Source organism: Squalius cephalus (genome assembly GCF_949319135.1).
Source record: "Squalius cephalus genome assembly, chromosome: 5".
NCBI classification, from domain to species: domain Eukaryota; kingdom Metazoa; phylum Chordata; class Actinopteri; order Cypriniformes; family Leuciscidae; genus Squalius; species Squalius cephalus.
Window position 1 is genome coordinate 33,391,003 of NC_137126.1, and position 23,146 is coordinate 33,414,148.

At 38.7% G+C, this 23,146-nt stretch overlaps 1 protein-coding gene across 1 annotated transcript in view; it reads right to left on the bottom strand.

Annotated features, from left to right (window-relative positions):
* Positions 1-16,511: 16,511 nt before the first annotated feature.
* The window catches only part of adamts15a (ADAM metallopeptidase with thrombospondin type 1 motif, 15a), a 28,185-nt gene continuing 21,550 nt past the window's right edge, over positions 16,512-23,146 (bottom strand). Inside the window, exons 4-8 of the mRNA XM_079872600.1 lie at positions 22,488-22,774; positions 22,185-22,362; positions 21,843-22,018; positions 19,915-20,090; positions 16,512-18,589 (exon numbers count right to left, since the gene is read on the bottom strand). Coding sequence (XP_079728726.1) covers positions 17,770-18,589; positions 19,915-20,090; positions 21,843-22,018; positions 22,185-22,362; positions 22,488-22,774 — 1,637 coding nt within the window. The 3' untranslated portion in view covers positions 16,512-17,769. The remainder of the gene's footprint in view (positions 18,590-19,914; positions 20,091-21,842; positions 22,019-22,184; positions 22,363-22,487; positions 22,775-23,146) is intronic.

The following is a 23,146-nucleotide window of genomic DNA, read 5'->3' on the forward strand; positions in this document are numbered from 1 at the left end:
GGATTCAGTCTCCTCGCTCCCCTCAGGAATCTGGCGATCAAGTCATGCTTTCCCACGGATGTCCGATCCACCGCATCATGATGTGCATCAAATTGAGGCAACATTCACTTTGATGGTGGAGGGAGACTGCCCTCACTCCAACCCATCTTGCAGGAAAGAAAGCACGGAAGTGACCGAACACCTTCGGGGGTCTTCTCAGAGAGAAGAACACCACTCAACTAACAGATTCCACTTCAGGGCGTAAGCATGCCTCGTAGAGGCTGCTCTCGCAGAAGTGATAGTGTCTATGATTTTTTTGTGGTGGATCACCTAGAACCTCCGCGTCCCGTCCATTCGGGACCAGACATGGAGTTTTCCAGAGGTCTGGACGCGGGTGCCATACGGTCTTTGGTGTTTTATGCCCCCAACGTCGCCTTCCAGGCAGCGAGGGGATGGGTAGGTTTAAGGTTGAGGGTAGGGTTAGCTGCCTCTAAGGAGCCATTGGGGGCATAAAACACCATCGAGCGGTGCCATACGGTGCCCCGTCTCTGAGAGAGGGTGTCCTCCCTCAGGGGAATGGGCCAGGGAGGGGCTGTCGAGAAGAGCATTAGTTCGGGGAACTAGGTCCGGTTGGTTCAATAAGGGGCAACTAGCAAGACCTGCTCCTCTTCCTCCCTGACTTTGCACAGTGTCTGTGCAAGAAGGCTCACTGGGGGAAACACATACTTGCGGAGGCCAGCTGTGTGCCAGTGCCTCCATGCCAAGGGTCTCCTCGGTCAGGGAGTAAAACAACAGGCAATGGGACAAGTCTGGAGAAGCAAACAGATCTATCTGTGCCTCCCCGAAGTGGTCCCAGACCAGCTGGAATGCCTGGGGATGGAGTCTCCACTCTCCCTGGGCCACAGCCTGTCATGAGGGCTCATCGGCGGCACGGTTGAGCAGGCCGGGAATATAAGTGGCATGAAGCGACCTCAGAAGCTTCTGACTCCATAGGAGGAGGTGGCGGGCGAGTTGCGACATGCAAGGGAAACGTAGCACAGTGGTCGCAGTGTTGTCCGCACGGACCAGTACATGCTTGCCGAGCAGCGGCATTTTGAGGCGTCTCAAAGCAAGGTGTACTGCTAGCAACTCGAGGCAGTTGATGTGCCAATGCAGTTGGAAGCCCATCCAGGTCCTCGTTACTGCATGCCCGTTATACGTGGCCCCCCAGCCGGTGTTGGTGGACACTTGTTCTAGGGGCACACTGGCCCGGAGAAACAAAGGTCTGATCACGGGCTGAGGGCTTGGCGGCAGGCAGGGGTGATTGTCACACGGAGCGTGCCGCTCTGCCACGGCCAACTCGGGTCTCGGCCATGAAGCCAGTGCTGAAGCGGTCTCATATGGAGCAAGCTGAGCGGCGTTACTGCGGCTGCAGCTGCCATATGCCCCAGGAGCCTCTGAAAAAGTTTCAGTGGACCACTGTTCTGCTCTTGACAGTATTCAAGCAGTTCAGCACCGACCGAACACGTTCCTCTGTGAGGCGTGATCGACTGTTGCGGATGCGTTTCTGCGTTAGCAACTTGAACGGAAGCTTGTGAAGGGCCCGATTCAAGAGTCGCAGGTCCAAGATTGGCCGTAACCCACCTCCTTTCTCTTGGTTACAATGAAGTACGGGCTGTAGAAGCCAGTCTTCATATCAGCTGGAGGGACCAGCTCTATCGCATAACACCGGGGGCGGCCCGAAACGGGGTCTCAGTGTGCGGTGCAACACTTACCTGTCTCCACGGGTCGGCAGGGGGGTGCGTGAGAAGGCGTTTGACCAGGTCTTCGAACCGCACCCAGCTGCTGATTGGTGATACAAGAGGGGGCTGAGGGGTGCAAGGCTTTACAGGGTCGCACACCGCCAGTCTGGCCCTCTTGGGACTCCAGGGAGCCAGTGGTGGAACGGTAACCATCTGAAGAGCTCGTTCCCCCATCCCTGGGTGGCCTGTCTCAGGGACACTTGGTCTTACGCTTGCCAACTGGCTTGGCAGAGCATGAGACGGGCTGGGCGGCCTGCCTGCGGCCGGCTCCACGCTGAGATCTCACAGGCCTTAGAGGGGAGATAAGGATCCCCCTTCCAAGAGGTAGCAGTTGCCGGACACAGGTGCAATGCGACAGACCGCTCTACTGGAGGCATTGCCTCGTAACCATTCACCGCTCCTCCATCAAGAGTAGTGAGGGGGGAGGAGCTACTCAGGCAGTTTCTGGCAGGGAAAGGTACCGTCCACGACCTGGTAAGCTCTTCATGCACTTTGAGAAAGAAAGGCACTGGGGAGGCGGGCTGAGAACCAGACCGGCCCGCCCCGAGAAACCAATCATCCAACCGAGTTGGTTCGGGACACGGTGGAGGATTCCACGCGAACCCGACCGCCACGACGGCCCGTTTCAGCATAGCTGACATCTCTGGATCTGGCTTGGGCAACGTTACTCTCCCCGAAGGGGGAAACGCAGCCGAGTCATCATCTCCAGAGCTCAGCTCACCCTCCGATGTTGCAATTGACATCCGACAATCGGCTGGTCGGATTGGGTTACCGGGTGGGGAAGCCGTCACTATGATCCTCAGATCACCCATCCCACACGGCGCCCTAGAGCAGGCAAGTCTCGATCTTAGCACCACGATAGTCATGTTCCCGCAATGGGAACATTAACTGTCCACAAAAGCTGCTTCCGCATGCTGAATGCCCAAACACATGATGCACCTTTTGTGACCATCAGATGGGGACAGGGAATGACTGCTTCCAGAAACACACTGGTGGAATGACATCTTGAAAAGGACGCAAATGCTCCCGTGTTGGTCTTTCAGGAAATGGGACTCTCACCAGTGCTCCGGAGCACACAGGGTAATGATCGCGGCAACACTGACAGGTGGATGGTGCAGCCTGTACCAGTGAAGCACTCACTCTCTTCGCCCTCAACCGACCGACCATCAGACAAACAAACACAAAAAGGAATGCTGTTAAAACAGCAGTTGAGAGCTCAGAAGGCTCGCGACCACCGCTGCACTCGCTGAACGTGACCGAACTGAAAGGAAACTCACAATGCTCTATAATGTGTATATAAAGCAGGAGACAAGGAGTGCGTTACTTATGAAGAAATCGACCAAATACCGTAGCAAGGTGGGCATGCTCAGTAAAATATCTCAGCTTGTAATGTAAACAGTATATGATATTTATTTATTCTGCTGGGCAGGGCTCATGTGTTTCCAATTATTTGGCAGTCAAATACTTTTTTTGTTTTTCTAAGTATAATCAGTGTAAATAATTCCCTTTGTTAAGTTTCATATTGCCCATATCCTGCTTTGTGCAAAATAAATTAGATCTATGAGGTTTTATGTGCTATCTGTTTCTTTCAAGAAAAGATATCAGTGGTTAGCAGTGTCCTTTTTAGCTGATTAATTATGTCCTAATCTTCTTTGCTTGTGTCTCTCTTTGAGTACTTCAGCAACAAAATATTGAAATATGTTGCCTGTCTTGTAAAGGCTCGAAATCTCTCCACCTGTTGTTGTAATATGACAACATTCCTTACAAAAATATTATGCTCTACTCAAGCCAATGAAACGTATTTTTCCATTGAGCAGTAAAAGTTTGGGTTATACCAGTCACAATCTTTGTTGCAGAGAATGATTTTAAATGTGGCTTTGGTGAAGGCTTATCACTTGCATAAGATTGAGTTGTAAGTAGATCAGTGAACACAGGCCTATCTGACTTCAATTCCATGCTATTTGGGGTGTCATAATTGAACAGTTCAAACTTAAAGTTTGTCTGCATACTTTCCCAATTTATATTCTTAGTAATATTTAAGCTTGCAAACATAGTGCGCTGGGATGATGTGGGCCTGCTATATGCGCCTGCTGTTAGTATTTTGGGGTAAGATTTGCTTAGGGGGAAAACTATAAAACTGAAGGCTTTTAATGGTTACAGTCAAGGGTGGGACGGCCTAGAGGAGGTCACTTGGGTTTAAAACTGTTTAGCTGCAGATGCTGGGAGTGGGAGAGAAAGGTTCTTTAAGGTTAAACAGCGGGGTGGGTCTCATTCTTAATTTGATTTGTTCTCTCTAAACTCTTGGAGGATATTCTTTTATTTAAGCTTTTAAATTGTAGCCTTTAGTTAACCAGTTTAATGTAAAAACCCCAAATCTATCAGAATAGCCTGCTTAAAATCAATTTCACCTTCTGAAATTCGTCCGGTGTCAGCTTATGTCTTGGTTTATACATCACAAATGTAATGTTTAAAAAATCTCAAATTAAGGTGAAAATAATGTTAACATTGGATCTACATACTCATTGGCATATGGCTGGATTTAGGTAAACAACATAAAACTGAAAAAATAAGCAAATTCCTTACTTTCTTTACCTCCAGGACCAGACCACATCAACAACACATATCTGCCAAAGTCTTGTCAGTTGAGCAAAATGTGGTGAGATCATTTGAAATGGGTCAGAGCAGGTCAGCAGGTGCAGTGGTTTTGTTGGGTTGATGCCTTTTTTTTCATAGAAAAGAAAACAGGAACCCAGTTCAAATTTGAAACAAGCTTTTACTAGATGTCATTTAAAGCACTTGTGTAACCTGCAAATTAATAATGTCGTCACTGTAGACATTATGTGATTGTATAAATAAAATCTGTCATATAAAAGTATTTCTATTGATCTTATCAACAGTTTTATTTAAATGTAAAATTATATCATGTAGGAATTGTGAAAATATTTAAGAGACTGAATGTAAGACGTACTGCATTTGATGTTTTTGTTTTTTGTTTTTTGATCTACGGACTGGTTTATGTCAGTTTGTTTTGTGCACAAATAATAATTTATTAAAAATGTATAAATGAAATTATAGGAATAATATATTTTACTTTTTAGACGAAACAAATTAGGCTGCATGTATGATTTTACAATACAATTCATAAACTGAAATGGCAGATTATATATTTTGTTTTAATTTCTATGTTTAGCACTGGACTGAAACCTGCCTAAAGCTTTTCTTAAATAATATTGTTATTTTCTATGTATACTCCCTGTTCAGTTCAGTCCTTTGTTATTGTAATGCGTTTATCTTCTGCGTTTGTGATTAAAGTCAATTTTAAATATATTCCTATTTCGTGTGTGTTCTACGACACCAAACTGCTACACCTTTACTGTTTGGACTGAATTTCATTCTGGCTCCCTTAGCAGAGACTCTTTGAGTCAGTGTTATTCTTCAGTAAGAAAAAGTAATGTATCCCTGCACTGGCCAAAGTTATGAAGACAAAGCTGATACTTTATTTGACTCTGCTCAGGGTTTACCTCACCATTAAAGGGGACATATCATGCTAAATCCACTTTTTTAGCCCTTAAATGCATTTTGTTGTATATTTGGAGTGTTTAGAAGTACAGAAAAGTTGAAATTATTCTCTTCAGGTGCTTCGTTGATATCTTTATATTCTGTTTTGGCCTTATTTTTCAATCTGTTCCGATTTTTCTGTTATCTATGACGTTTTGTGAACTATTACGTCAGTATTTGCAGCGGAACTGCCAAATAAGGACATTGACTTCCAGCCCAACACTTCGAACAATCCGCCATTTTTATTTCTCGCTGCAATTTTGTAGTCCAAGCTAAAAGATGCAGAAGTTACGAGAGGGTTAGTTAAAATGTTCGGTTGTTGGATGTAGTAACCCACACGCTTCATTACACCGTCTAATGTAGATGAACTGCCGCGTTTGTGACAGGGCACATGTTTAACTGAAAGAACGAGCAGAGAGAGAGACCCGGTCGCACGCACTCTCTCTCTCTTCGGAGCCAGGCGAAAGTGTAAACAAGACACCGTCTCCAAACTAGATGCTGTCTTGCTCTCTCTCCCTCGCACATATTAATCAAAATAAATCGACACGGTGGTAAAAGGTCGGAAGACCAAAGTTTCATGTGTAAATACAGTAACACACCATTGCGATACATCCATATGAAGACGTTGTTCTGCAGGTTCGTCGTCTTCATTTTCATCTCGCTCCGGCTCCGACTCTGGCTCGAACATGTAAGGCTGGCTGGACAAGTCTTCCATTGTTGACATTTTGTTAATAACGTGTGAATAAAAAGTTTCTGTGCCTCTAGATAATCGTATCTCTGCTATCAAACTACAAAAATGGCAGAACGGGGTGGAGTTGAACCGAGTGTCACCTCTGCAAAGTGGAGAGGAGGCGGGGTATGAAGTGTCTCAATTGTATTTAAAGAGACCGCACCAAAACGAGTTGCTCTCAGACGCACATCAGAAAAGGGGTAGAAAAGGGGCCTGTGGAGCTATAATAATGAGGAATTCAGACCCAAGCATTGCAGTTCCGCTTTATATAGACTACAAATGTATGATTTATATGTAAAAAGGAACGATTTAAAAGCATGATATGTCTCCTTTAAGAGCCGATGTGAGAACGCACTTCAACCTGAGAGAAATTAATTCCTTCGCGCCACTGAGCCAGTCTCTCGTGTGACGAGACATGAGTTAATTGATGTTGTTTGCATTTGCTTTTTGGTTGACCTTGTGTAAGCCACACCATTCTCTCCAAGAGTAGTCACGTGGCTTATTTGCATGTATGTCTGGAACAAATAAACTTTTGAGGCAAGAAACTTTGTGTAAATACTGATGAGGCCCAGTGAGTTCATTGACTGAGACCTCCCTGATCGTCTGTGTCAGCATCCCTGCACTTAATTAATGGCTGTACATATCCTGCTCCTCTCTTTTATTTCATCCCAAAATGGGGGATTCCCTGATGGTTTATGACTTTTAGCTTTCATAAACAAAATCCCGAAATGAAATATGAAATCCATCCCTATTCTATCAAGAGTTATTAAATTGAGATTTTTACCCCTCTAAGTTTATCAAACCAGATGTATTAGGTCATTTGTTTAGAGTCACAACGCAGTTGAGGCATTTTTTGATCATGGATTTGTTACTGAAAATATAGTTTCTTTAACCCCTTTTTAGAATAATATCTCCCATTATACAGCATGAGAAAATAAATGTAAGCTGAGGTGTCTTGCCCTGAAGGGGTTTATTTTGCAGTAACGAATGGCTGACTGTTCATTGTCCGGCTTATTAACCACCAATTAAATAAATGAAATGCATGGATATAAAACATTAATTTGAATTGAAATTATTTTACAATTTTACCTCTATTTTCTTAAATCTTCCTCTAAGAAAAAAAAGTCCAATACATGGTTATAGAGAAATGAACAGTCCACAAAATGTGCTATAAAGACAACTTTCTAAGAATGCTCTATGCAATGTTCAAAACATGCTGAAGATGCCAAAACAATATTACATATTCATATATATTACATATATAGCACCATTTTCAGTTCTCCGAATGAGCCAATTGAAATACAGTGTTAACATGGACAACTGCAAATATTAGGCAATATCTGACCATTGAATGTGCCGATTGACCAATCAGAATTGAGCATTCTTAAAGTGTTGTCTTTTTAATATATTTTGTAGATTGTTACTTTCTCTATAGCCATGTAAGTGTTTATCCACTATTTTCTATTATTTATTTATTCAATATTTCAATTGCAATTTACCATGTGTCAAGTATACCGGCAAAGTTACTGTAAGTGTCGCTCGCATTCAACTGACGAGAATCCATGAAAAACATTTTTAGACTGTTTTCTATAATGTTATAATACAAAATGTACATAAGATGATTGTTCATAGGCTATTATGTAGTTTAACAGTTTTGTTCTGTAAAACCATATGGTTACTTGCTTTTGATACTTTGTTGGGACCAAATGTTATTGCCTCCAATGCCTCGTTATTATGTATGTATTTGAAGTCATTTTAAAGGCTTAGGTCTATTTTTATTACCACAAAAAAATCTGATTACTTGATTAATTGTCAAAAAAAATCACCTGATTACTCGATTACCAAAATAACTTTTAGTGACAGCCCCAGTGAACACACTGCAAACCGTGGACACACACACCTGGAGCAGTGGGCAGCCATTTTACTGTGGTGCCCAGTGAGCGACTGGGGGTTAGGTGCCTTGCTCAAGGGCACCTCAGTCATTTCCTGCCGGTATTGAGAATCAAACCTCTAACCATTAGGCCATGACTGCCCTCTATTTTTCTTTAGTGTTTGTACCTTTCATTAAATATCTGTCATTCTTTTATAGTCTATGTTTTAGCATCTAATTATATTAAAGTTCTGGAGCTTTTGGACCTTTATCAGTCAACATCCAATCAGTGTAAAAATCATTAACTTTATTAGTGCAGCCCCCAGGCCCGGGTTTATTAAGTCTAGCTGGTTGTTGTTTGTTCACCATAAAAGTGCATAACAAAGAGCCTCAAAATGAAAACTGCATGTTTGTGTTTAGAGTCCAGATTTCCATCTGAGAGAAAATGAGAAAGCAGGAATCCCCTAACTGTGTCAGTTTGAAAATGAACCACACTCCTGCAGAGAGCTCTACTTGTAGGGATTTATAGCACATATGACTTCATCCATTCCCTCCCCGCTCTTTATTTTGTGGTATGCTTCCCCTAAGATGTCCTGCATTGTGAGCCATCAAGCCAGTCTTCAAGGTCTGGCACGGCAAATTGACCTGGCCAGAGCCCAACTGCTCTCAAACCGCAAGCCAAAGAAAGCCAAGCAATGAGTAAAACCCTGAGCACAAATGAACATTTAAATGACAGTATAGTATCAGTTCACATTTCTTTCAAAGGGTCAGTAAACTAAAAAGTAAACAAAAAAGTACTTCAACCATAGAAACAGCAGGACGTTATGGATATGTTTTAGATGATTTCAGTGTATCTCTATGATCTCAAGTCTCTCTTGAGGTGGGTTAATATGAATGTTTAGGTCTAGTTGTCAGATTCGTCATCATCATCTGTGTCGTCATCACCTGGCTGCTCACTTTTATGTTGCAGGTGTGAGCCAACTGAAATCTCTTCTTACCCTTATCATTATTTAATCACTTCTCAGATCTTTATGAATCTTCATCATCCAACTGATCCTCTGATTCTTCTATTGTTCTTTTTGTTTTGCCACATTGTTCTCTATCCCAAGGCAGCAATGTGGAGTAATATGTCAAACTTCAAACTGCACAGTATTTAGGGAGATTAAACAAAGTTGCAATGTAATACTGACTATATTTGCCATTCATAGTGAATGTATCTGAACACATTGAAATATGTTGGGCTTTATAAAGTTCCACATGTAGTTTCATGAACACAGGGCACTTTCTAATCAGTGACTAAATCTAGACAATATATGCAGTTTATAGCTATAGTTTAAGGTTGGCTTCAGTGTAGATTTAGTGTCATTTAGACAATGCAAATGTACACTGTAATGACACACCAACACAGAAGATGAAGAACCCAGTTGCGGGAGTTTATTGCAAAACAAGGTGATAAAACAGTTGAGTAGCGTAAGGAAAGTATGCAAGTATAGCAAGTCTTTTAAACAGTCCTTCAAGGAACACAGGTAAGTATTCACAGCTACCAGGTTCTTCATCTTCAACAAAACCTGATCCACAGGAAACAGTATACCATGATGGAACAAACTCAGGGTTACAGGATTAGTTTAAAGTAGGGCTGTCAAACGATTAATCGTGATTAATTGCATTCAAAATAAAAATTTGTTTTTACATAATATATGTGTGTGTACGGTGTATAATTATTTTCTATATATAAATACACACACATGCATGTATATATTTAAGAAATATTTGCATGTATATACTGTGTATATATATTTATATTATATATAATTTATATTATATATAAATATTTTATATATAAATAACACATTTTTCTTAAATATATATGCATGTGTGTGTATTTATTTATAGAAAATAATTATACTCCATACACACACATATATTATGTAAACACAAACTTTTATTTTGGATGCGATTAATCGCGATTAATCGTTTGACAGCCCTAGTTTAAAGTTGACAAAATCAAACCAATTAAATCAGGCTTCGTTGGTACCATGATGCTAATTATCAACTTTCTCTGTCAACTCAGGCTCTGATCCTGAGTTCATGGAGCGAATGCACATGAAAGTGTAACATCAGTAGCAAATAGCCAATCACATGCCTTGAAACATAGAGAAACTGCGTTTCACTTCTCTTGAGAGTAGTATGATTTTTTTTCTGCCGAAGATCAAAGATTGAAGAATATGAACCACATAAATGCATTTACACAGCAAAAAGAAAATATCTTGCTATATCAGTAGAAGTGAAAGTTGTAAATTTAGTTTTTATAGTGTTTATATAGTTTACAATATATATAGATATACAGAGACTTACATATTATTATCTGTATATATTTATGATCATTTAAACTTTGATAATAATTGTTAAACTAAAATTGCTCATGTGTAATGGATTAAGGGTATAATAATTATATAATTAATACTACTATAATTATAATTAATACTTTTATTTTAATAAAATAATAATAAATAAGCATTGCTAAAAGCCAGTAAAGTTTTGTATTTAAAAATGTTTTGTCATTTAAAAATGACCTTTAATTTGGAGGGAGAGATAGACCCCAGGTCTTCGAAATCCAAAAAAACAACTCACAGGTAAGCAATTCGGTAAGGACAGTCCATAAACCTGTAACAAAAAACTGCGGTAAGTCTTTTCCAGCCAACAATAGCACAAAGGTGAGTCCAAGTAACAAACAATAATGCAAGTTAACAGTCACTGCAAGATGCATGCCAATTAGAAATGTGTCAGAGTGTGGTCCGACTTACGTTGATGTCATGCTTACATATGTCAAAAAATATTGTGATGACAAGGCGGCCGTGTCGGATTCTGCATTCAGACGCAGTTGCTCTCCACGACTGCGCTGATCAAAAGCGCGATGGGAAACAACTTGCTGACGACACAGCTTAATGCTTATTGGTTTAAACAACTGTGATGTGTTGATCTCTTTTAACATGTTTGATTTTAAAACTCTGATATCATGTTTTTATGTGTATAAATGATGTGTGAATATTCCTAAACTCTCTGACAGTGCAATCTCTCTGTGGGGTATGTAATTGTTGTCATATTTATAAAAAAAATATATATAAAAACATGTCTGTATTAAAGTAAAAATGAGTGATAAACTCGTCTTTCGAATGGAATTAAATATCAAGTACTTTTGGTGTCTTGTTCATTATATTTATTTTCAAATATAAGCAACATAACTTAAATTACATCCAGTTTATTATCAACACCGTGCATGAGTGTGAATCCCGCGATATCTGCCTCTGATATCATAGGTGTCTGATCCACTACGAGAAGAGAGAACTGTCCGGCTTGCCTGTGCTTTTTTCACTCCTCCCCTCACTGCAGCCGCCTACATTTCAGGCGAGGCAATTCATACACCGATCGGTCTGTTCAGCGCTGCTTTAAGTCAAACACACCTTGTGAGTGCGAACAGGGCAGAGTCCAGAGTGTGTATTAGACACACATATGCCATAATATGTTTAGTTTTTTGGTAGTTCAAAAGACCAGTAGGGGTCTTTATCTGTTTTTTAGGGGGACTCATATTTTGAAGCGTTATCATGTTTCTTCTGCCTGGTCTTCCTGTTTCTTGTGTTTCCTTTTTTTCCCAATTGTAATTATTAGCACCTGTGTCTTGTTTAACCTGATTAGCATGTTATATATAGCCATGTGTTTGTTCCAATCCTTTGTCCAATATAAACTTGTTAGATGGTTTCCATGTTGTGGTCTGTTTTCAGGCCTTCCATTTTTTCCTCCTTGTTGTTTCCCTTGCTCTTGGATATATTTGTAAACCATCTGTTTGTTACATGACTGAAGTTGATTGACAATGAAGAGATGATAGTCATGAAATGCACTACTACTACACCACATACAAAAACACTCTCTCTGACATTCCACTTTGTAACATGCAATAACTTTTTTTTTTTTACTTTCCTCAACTTTTGACTAAAGTACCTGACACAACTAAAACATCTGCATTATAGTACCAAAGTATGAATTCATCTCTCCAATGTTACTCTAATGCTAGTGTATATCATCAGTGTATATCATAACATCAGTTCTATTATAGATCTATGACAAACTTCTGCAACATCATGAGACTCACAAACACTAAGTGGGTGTGAATTGGCCGTCTTAATACTCTCAAAATTTTGCTTCCAAGTTAAAGAGCTTATATACAGAGATTGATGTTATAAACCTGAAGCTCTATTTTGATTTCTCCTGTCCACTCACTGAACAGATTTTAAAACGTAGGCATCATACACTTGTAAATGGTTACAGTGAAAAACTGGGCCTTGTTTCTAGGAGACGCATGACAGATTAGCAGGAGATGACCGTAGTAGTAAATAAAACGGTCTTGGGTGATTACAACAGGTGACATAGTCAGTTGTTTTATCTATGTTGTCAATGGATATGAATCTATTTTCAGTCACCGTTTACATTTAATGCAATATAATCAGTCATTCGCAGCTATTGATGTTCAGGCTATTTATCCTCTTATCCCGGTCAAGCGTTAATGTCAAGCCTGGCTACTGATGAATATTAACATAAAAATGAATGAATCAATATTTAACTATGTCAAGACAAAACTAACAATACAGTTCATGTCCTTGATTTCCATTGGCTGGTCAGCGTATTTGATTGTACTGTAGCCTTATGTGCTGTATTCAGTAGCAACGCGTCATACATATGCTTTCTAAAATAAAAATGTTGATATCCTCCGACTAGATGGAATCAAACCCTGTGCCCATCATACTGTACACTATGCACTATTTCAGTGAATTCTGCCAACTCCGACTGCCCAAAATCTGCATTCTGCATTCTTGCCACAACTATTGTTGACTTGTCCAGACTGCAAGACGTGGAAAAATCGGAGCAAAAAATTTGTGTAATGTATTCCAGCCTTTAGTTGAGAGCTGTTCTTACTTTAAGAAAGATGATGATAAGACTCTACTGGCATTCAGTCAAATTTGATTGTTGTTTCTCTCCAACAGACTGAAAGAAGGAACACAGTATAGTTTGTATGAATTTGGTGCAAACATTTAGCAAGCAGCTGTACATGATGACAGTGAAATAGACTCCAACTGTTCAATACTCTCACCTCATACAGCAGACTGACTCACCATATGGGACCTGGCTGAGAACGCATTTGGCATTTAGTTTGTTGTAACAGGACAAAAAAAAAAAGATTTCAGAGCTTTATAAAAAAAATGTTGAGACACATTAACAGAATACTTTTTCTACTGTTTTCCTCAACAACAACAAAAAAGAAAGTATCGGCTTTACTGATCTTCTCGTGCCATCACAGCCTTTCAAAATGGCCTGAAGAACACAATACTTCCATAACCAAAAAACAAGAGCACTGCCTATAAATTATACTTCTCTTAACAACTAATGTCTCTCTTTTCTCTGCTCAAACGTCTTCATGTTTACTGTTCTGTGGAAACTCAGTATTGGGATACTACTTAAAATATTAGCTCTTTTAAATTGCTGGTTTTAAATTTTTCTAATTTGTAGTCACTTTGGATAAAAGCATCTGTTAAATGATTAAATCAATAATTTCATCAGACAGTTTTGTTGAGGTGTTTGTGGTTGTTCTAGCACAGAAATTCCTGAGTACATATGATTTTTTTCAAATAGTTTTGGTTGTGGTTTTAATCATGGCCGTTACTAGGAAAACATAAGTTCTTCCAATTGAAATATGAATTTCTACCATAGCTCCCACAGAGAACTTTCCTATGTTCTCCTGTCTCATCTAACATGTGGGTGAGAATGAGAACCCCAAAGATTAGTTTATGGTCAACAGTTTTTGGTTTTAGACAGGATATTAAGACAGTTTTACAGTCAATACTATATTTTCTTTTCTTGTTTGTTAATGATCCGTAACATCAGGGAGCAAAAGATGGTGGTGAGGGAATATTGACAAACAGCGATTAAAAAAATAATACCTCATATCCTCCATCATTCCCCAGAAGTTATGAACTCCAAAACATGTTATTCTGGTGTTAAAAGGTGAACAAAGCATTCATAGAGCTTTTGATACCAGCATACTTTTTTAAGGATCAAAAGTGTTTCATATCAGGATTCAAAAAAGGTAAAAGGAGGAAAGACTTGGAGCAAGGAAGAAGAGGGTAAATCATCTTTCATTGTTGTTCTTGTTTTATAGTCCATGATGGTCTTTATATAGGTCAGTTAAAATCAGACTGTTTTGGCCACTGACAGAACAATGCTTTCTGCTTGATGTAATAGCACTACCCACAATGCACAGCCCTGATACCGCTTTCCAAGTTATATACTCATCCGATCAAGGTCAGACTGCCTTAAAAGGCCAGAGACGGTGAGCGTGCAGCTGTTACATTCAACAGCTTGAAATATTACCCCTTTTTTCCATTATTCTCTCCTTTCGTTGTCTCAGGAGTTTAAAAATATAAAAAATTAAAAATTCCTGCGTGTAGACATTTATATTGTCAAACTAGGGTAGCAGTTGGGTCAGACAAGACTTTTGAGACAGTTATTAAAGGCGCAATATGTACGATTTTTGCATTCAAATATCCAAAAACCACTAGCTCAGTGTTATGTAACTTGTTCAGTTGTGTACTTATCTCAAATGTTACCAACAATGTTTAAATCCAGAGAAATTCGCAATTTTAACCAGTGTAACATCCCTTCTCATTATGTGGCCTATCAATGGTAGAAACCATGGCAATTGTCTATGGCAAAAGTCTCATGAATAAAATACAGAAGTAATCATTGTAGCATCTAATACTCCAGTCGTCATGGACCACAATTATTCGTTTTGGTTTGCAGCAGGTTCTGTCACCAAAGATAACTCCAAGAAACATAAACTGATGGGTGAATCAAATGACCCAAGAAGAGTTTTGCACAAGAGGAGAAATAAAACAAGGATCAATGTATGTGTGGTATTTCCTAACACTGGTGAACAAGTCTGGTGAACAAGTCTATGGCAGTGTAACTAAATACAGTATGTGTTATACATAAATAGTAAGTCAGCCTTTTTGCAAATGCTGTGGGTACTTTCAAATATACTTTTAGTATGATTGTTTTGAACACACAAAACTGCGCTGCGTTACCCCACCATTTAATTTGACAAATAAAGTGACATGTATTAGTAGTAATTTAGCATTAAACATTACATTACTTGCAGTTAATTCATTCAAATTAAATCTAATCATGTGATGAAATGTCACGGTTATAAAACTTTTTCATTACCTCATCCATGACCATGATTTGTGAGTCCCGTAGATTGATTTACATCTGCAGTGGAGGTAAAGACGATAACTCCCCTCATTCGATGCTCCTTCACAGTGTCATCAAGCTCTACACCTTTGTTATTGCTTTGAATATGCAACCTCTAGCGGCGAAAATTACATACTGTGCCGTTAATTGAGAAAATAAGGAAAAATGACAGAGACTGCACCACAAAATATTTCTAAATGTTTTATTTGGAATAAATACCTTGAAGCATGACGAGAAAAAAAAAATATGTATAACAAGACATAATAGGTATTTACATGACTTGTTTGTGCACAGCCAAATGGATGTATACATGGTATACAAGCCCATGCAGGACATTGAAATCTTTTGCTGTAAGAATGCGCAAAAGAAAATATGCATTAAAGTAATACAGAAACCATCTTTTAGATGGACGATATGGTCACTCTGAAGAACCTTGATCACAAACGTAATGTGTTTTTGTGTATTACAGGGATTTTCACTTTCTGTGTACAAAGAACAACTTGCCACTGAAGCACAGGGCACAACACTGTACAACCTTGTGCCACCAGCCACCAGTTCTTAAAATTCATTTTAATAGTAATAATAACTTAGTTAAAATGTCAACTGTACCAGACAGGGCATGATTATAGCAGCTGCACCTCTGGCTCAGTGGTAGGTAGAGGACAGGAAAGGAGATAAACAGCATTACAACGAACAAACAAAAAAGAGTTCTGGTTGAAAGCTGGATGGGGAGAGAATGAGTTTGGCAGTACAGAACATGGCTGACAGCAGGAAATATGCTGGCCAGAAAAAAATTGGGTCTGCTGAGCTAAATAACAGTGACTTTAAGGAGATGAATGGACATACAAAAAGAGTCAGTCGGCTAACATGCTAACACACGTGTACTGATAAAACACAGGCCTTGTGTACATAAGGCTTTCTCATTGCTGTTTTTGTTTTAGGGGGCTAATACATCGGTGAAGACTTAAACATTTCCATGATCTGTACTTTGTCAAAATGGACCCTCTTAGTTACTGCACGTCATCTTGCAGCAGTAAAGGTGGATCATTGGATTGCACGAAAAGCCTTGTGGAAAGTAGTTAGACGTTTTCCAGTTACATTACAACACAGATGACTTCATTTATTTGCATGACGTAAAGCATTGGGATAACCGGCTTTGTCGCTCTATTTGTAAAAAAATGCTAATATTTAAGCCTGTTTGTTGATACGAAGGACGTACTGATAGAAATGTAGCCTGTGCTTCCTCTCAGCCCTTAAGCAATGTGAAAAATTTAAAACTAGTGAACAGTTACTCTTTTGTTTTTGCTGTTGCAAATATTAACCTCCTCTACAAATACTCCAGTCTCATGGATAGATATCTCTTGGATGTTGATCTTCATTTTTGGTTAATAATTAATTGCTCCCCAGGAAAAAAAAGGGTAGATCAAATGGTGGATTGCAGCCAGTTCCATGCAGTGCAAGGGCATTAATGAGTAAGTTTATTATATGCCCTGTGGAATGTTTTCGGTTAACCCAGATGGACTATATCAGTGCTTGTTGGCTTCTATCCACTGTAGGCATTCATCAATGGCCATTTCAAACATCAATTAGCTCACACAAATAGAGATGTTTACACTGATGTCTGCAGAAAATAAAAAAATCCATTCAGTTAAAAGCATTGTATTTGTGCAGATTAGGCTTTAAAACTACACTATTGTATTGGCCTCGCATTGCAGTGCCCAATGTCATCTCATTAGTAATCACAGGTATTCGTATAAAGTGTGGTTCTATCACATTATTTTCATGTTTGCATAGACACGTACATTACTGAGATGTTAACAGCATCTCAAATGTAAGCATTTTACATATTAATGATTTATAGGCATTCAAATGTTTAAAAAATAGTTCAGGTTTATGGAATAACTGATGTAATATGTTAATTGTACTGCATTTAATCAATGACATTAATATGTTCAATGTCATCACATTTTATTGCTTTTACTTAATTTTAAATAATTTACATTTATCTGCCTATTTTTATATATTTTTTATATATATTGTTGAGAAGTGGTTAGCTTCAGGATAGAGGTGGGATTTGGTAACTATACAAATACATTTATAATATAACAAATAAAAGGAATTCATAAATTCATAGTTATATACTTTTATGTTTTAGATGCTGTCAATACGTCTTTATGGGATTTATTCAAACAAACAAAAATATATATGAAGATATTATGTACGAATACCTATGACTTGTAATGACATCAGGCTATAATGCTATTCATGATTATGGATTTGGTCTCATCTGGATGATTTACAGGTGATGGATTATTTAATAATTGTTACAATTGGAGGTAGAGTACTATTTGCATTTTTGTTCAAGCCTGTTTATCTCATGACCTCAGTTGTCTGTCTTTTGTCATTTTTTTGTTGTCATTTTTGTTGTCATATGAGAAAATATAAACTATGATCCAGAACATAGTCTTTTTTCTTTGTTCTTTTCTCTTTTGAATATGCAATTCGGCAAAAATAGAAGGTCCATGTAGAGCAATAATAAAGCGAGATACTGATTATTTACAAGGGGCTAATGAACAGAAGTCCAGCTCCTGTGGCTTCTTCTTGTCTGCACACTTCTCCCTGGAAAGCAATGCTCCCACTTTTGTAACGCAGTGGAGCAGGCGCCGTTTGAAACCCTTCCCACAAGTCTTGGAGCAGGGGGACCAGTCACCCACCTCCCACATGGGGCAAGGTTCTCCACATGCCCGAATAGCACTTGGCTTTTGGTTAGGGTCACAGTCCACCCCAGGCCCACCATCTACCCCAAGACATTGCACCATCCTCCTCTGGAGTCCATTACCGCAAGTAACTGAGCAAACATCCCACCCTGCCACCACCCACTTCCCTGGTTTTAGTGCGATATCTTTGACGTACATAGGTGAGATTTTGTCCTTGAGAAGATCTGCCTCCTTTCCACCTTTCCTGATTCCTCCATCTTCCCTAAGAACACTGTTTTCAGCACGTGCCTTTTCTTCTTTCTTTTGCACCTTGTTATCTTTGCTCTCCCGTGGCAAGTAGAAAGAATAGCGTATGCGTGGAGGTGTCATCTGGCCCACAGACAGCACTTCAATTATCAGGGCTTCACCCAGAGGCTTCACAGCCTGTAGAGTCTCTGAGGACCCAACCGTTCCACTGTAGCGGAGCAGACTCCCTTTCACCAGAATATCCTTCTCCATGGCTGAAACCACATAGTTTCCATTCAGCAGGTACTTTCCCTGGTTGTTCTTGACAGCAAGATAGTTGTCATCACTCATGATACCCTTGTAGCCACGCTGCCTGATGTCGACGTTGGAGGCTCCCATGGGAAGCATGACCACAAAATTGTAACCATGCCTGAGAAAAGAAAAAATATTAGAATGTTTTTTACATAATCTTTTTTTTTCCTAGTACTGTATATCAGTTGACCAGTCTGCATGCATCAAAAATAATGAGAATGTGAGTTTGCAGTCTGTATTGAATGTGACCACATAAAAAAAAAAAAAAAAAAGAAGAATGGCAAGAAACTATCCTGTATAATGTAGGTATAAAAGGATATTATAATTGAAATATACCCTATAACAGAATCTAGTGAAATCTAATCAAATTTAGAATCAGATCGGGAAATCTGTATTGATACCCAGGCCTACTAAAAGCACGAAGGTAATAAACAATGCATGAATTCATTTAAAGGGGTCATGAATTGGGAAATACTATTTTCCTTGATCTTTTGACATATAAGAGGTCATTGAACTAGAAAAATAACCTGTAAGTTTCAGAGCTCAAAACTTCCTTGTTAGTCCAAAAACAGCTTTTATTAAAACCAAGTTCAGAAAATACTAGTTTGGGATTTTGTCACATTATTATTATTATAACACGGTATTTGTCTCATTATAAACTTTAATAAATGTTTCACATTGTTGGCAAATGTTTCAACTATGTTACGAGATATTTTTCAACATTGGAAGTTCCACATGTGTAATGGTGGGAACTTTGAAAATTATTTTAATATGCAAAACTGTGACACAATCATATTGCATTGGCCGTTTACTTCTAAGTCTTGAATGTGGCACGCCCATTAAAACTGAGTGTTTGAAAGAGAGGGTCAAAACAGAATTGAAAATACCTTATTATTACTTCTAAATTAGGATATTTTTTATGTAATTTTTTTTAATCATTATAAGTGGACCTTAGAGAACAAAACAATGCTCTGTCAGGACCACTATCGTCAAATACGATTGACAATTAGCATACAGTTAGGATTGGCGGTATGGTTCTGTTCTGGGCAAGAACTCCCTACGCATCCATGCAGCCTAGCATGATAAGAGCAGGGAGAGCAGCAATAAACCTCTTAGGGTAAACAGAACAGAACCAACATGAATGTATTGCAGATATCATTAATTCAAGATTTTAAAGTACAACATCATTCGAGAATTTATTCTGATTCAAAGGGCACTTAAAAGGCCAAATACTGACTGCACGAGAGGAGGAGCTGGGGATGGAGGAGGGTAATTAGCTCCTGAGAAAGTGATAGCTGCATGCTGATAATACTGATGGAGCTTATGTATACTGTGATACGTAATCATATAGGTAGACGTGGATCAGCTGAGAGTTAGCTGATGCGAGCTTGACTAATTTACGATTATTTAAGATTATTTATCTTCTTATTTAACTTCACTTACATGGGCTTGGTAAAAAGGCCTGAGACCTTCTTGCAGTTCTTGTTATCTCCTCCACAGACACCACACTTGTCAAACTTTTTGTTAGATCCCAGTTTTCCATCACAGCCTGCCTTGATGCATTTGCCTTGGACACAGACTGATGAGGAGTCAGGAGAACATGGTGTACCATCAACAACCTATAAAAAGCAGAGAAAAATGATTTAAATGATTTAAAATTTAAACGTAATTGCAGCATTTTATGGTGACTACAAGGGCAATTCTTTTACAACAATTTTTTTCTTTATAAAACAATGATTCATGTATTGATGATTTAGATGAATAAATTATTGTTTTTTATTTGTAATTGAGTGAAATAATAGATATTAAAATAAAGATATACAGAAGATGTATGCATTAGAGGATTAATGAGCATTAGAGGATGCGTTTTTGCCTTTATTGTGAACTGGGAGAGAAAGGGACATGATCGGGACTCGAATTTGGGTCGCCCGAAGTGCAATCACGCTAAATGTTACATGCTACACGCTGCCTACGAGGCTATCGGCTCCAACAAAAGGCTGCCAGCTGAAAGTGAAAGAAATTAGTCCAGTATGTCTACCTAGTGAAAAAACCTATACCAAAATGGATTTAAAATAGCATGAAATAAATGTAAGTATACTACAAATCCATTAACATATTTACTGATATATCGCTTGAGACTTACTGATATAAATAATATAATTAAACTTTATTTGGAGTACTTCTTTATTGCACAATGCACATTTCTTAATATTAAGCCTAAAATGTGTTTTAATATCACTATTAGTAAGGATAGTACGATCTCTGTATAATATCATTCTTTAAATGCTAAATATTTAAAGTATACCTAAAGAATACTTGCATTAGTTCCACTTTAGCACAATCAAATATACTCAAGTATATCTTTAGTTGGACCTCAGCACTATTTCCGGATAACTAAAGTGCCTTAAGTACAAAATTAGTTGTTCCAATTTAGCAGACTTTAAGTATACCAATTTAGTACACCAAAAGTACAATTGCAGGGTATTTATATTATAAATGGGTATTTATTTACATAAATATATAAATGTATGTATACATTTTTTTTGCCTTTGGCAAAGCATGACTTGAGTAGATTAGACTTTTTTCAGTCTCCTTAAGAGTTCAAGCTCTGAATAGTTTCTACAGTGTCAAAGCCTGGTTAAAACAGCATGTCAGTTTCATAAACATACCTTTAGCCATGCACTAGTCATGACATAACTGTTGCATCTGTACAGTTTCACTCCACACAACACTATCTCACAAAAGATAGGCCCTTTCACCTTGGTTATCTTTCCTCTTCCTGACCTCTCAGCTCTGTCTGCAGTGACTAAGCTCACCACGTACTTTCTTCTCATGCGTATAGTAATATATGTTTTTAATGTAATGATTCTTTACATTTCAATAAATTCTTAGATGAATGTCCACTAACTCATAACTGTTCTGATATTGCATGTGTAGCCTTTCATGTACCAAACTATTGCAAATGTATTTTATGGTGTTAAGGTGTCACTTTATATCATAATCTCTTGTACTCGCTTACAGGATGTAAACTGTAGGAGACCCTATAAATTAATGTGTTTTCCGCATCCCCCATAAAGCACTCAAGCTCCATTATCTCCAGTGAGAGAAGCTCTTTTTCATGAGACACAAACTAGGTTATATATTATATTACCTAAGACTATATATATGACTAAAATATGATATTATTAATGTTATTATATTATGTTAACTCATATATTTCCCCTGAATACATGATATTCATATTAAAATTAAATATTAAAATAATATTTTTGTATTTATATATTTTTTATGCTTTTGAACCCAACTTTGTTATATATTTTTTACAAGTCATTTCTAAATGTGGTAGATGGTTATTAACAATTATTGCTTACCTTTGGTGCAAGAACATAGAAGTATCCTGTTCCATTTGCCCTGCAGATCAGCTTGCACATATCTTTGGCCGACACACCAGAATATTTGGGCACCCACACCACAGAAGGGGTGAGCCGGTTAGTGTTCAGACTAAACCCATTGTAAGCTTCACACTGCTCCTCACGATAGCTCTTGCCTAAAAAAAAGGAGCAGATGAAAGAAGAGCACATTCTTGAAATATTTGATTCCATATGCAAGTCATACAAAAAAACAAAAATTATTCCAAATGATTTTTGTTTACTTAATGTATCCATTGATGCTGATTTTTTTGGATAAAAAACTATTTGAAATGGTTTTTAAACCTGTGTCGGTGCATGGGGATAGGTTGCAGGACCGGTATTTGACCCTCACTCCCTGACAGTATTTGCCTTCGTTCTCTGGCACAGGGTTGTCACACTCTCTTTTAGACAGCTGCACACCACCTCCACAAGTTCTGGAGCAGGTACCAAATGGCCCCCATTTACCCCATCTGCCATCCACCTAACAGAGAGGAACAGGAAGAGGGGGATGTCAGAGCTCACTTGACCTTTAAACATTAAACATCCCATGACAATTTAAATCCAAACAGCAACTTTTCTTTTTGGCTGGGCAGTGTGTGAAGGTACCTTAGTTTTAGTTATCTCCTGTTTCTCCATGCATGTGCCCCGCATGCAAAGCTGTCCGTCCCCGCAGCTGGTACCATCTGCCCACGGAAAGTGTCTTGTCTGGCACACCAGTTGCCCACGGGTCTTCCCTGTGCACCATAAGCGCTGACATGGTGCCTGCATGAATGGGCACGGCTTTGAGCCGGCACCGAAGGCAAGCTCACACTGCCGCTCTAAACCATACGATGCACCAGGAAGCACGTCTGGAAGAGCTAACGGTTTCTGAGGTTGATCCAGCAGACAATCACCTGCAACGATATCAAAGAATAACAGAAAGTTACATATATACAGTTGTATGAAATTGTATTTACAGCACTTTAGATATTTATGCTTGCTCTAATTTGACCTGTTTTTCTTATTAAAATATACAATTATTTTACAAAACAAAAAAACTGGGGTGAAAAAAGTATAATTTTAGGGCTTTGGGTCATTTTGACCCGTGAGGGAAGGATTTGTTACAGAATGCAAGGAGAGGATGAGGGTTAAAATACAAAAAGTATTGTTTTTAACAGTAAGGAACTAAAGTTTAAATAGATGACTAAAATGTGGGCATGACATATTTGTTTTAGATTTTTATGTTTATTACAGATGTAGTACACGTCATACACATCTTAGTCTAC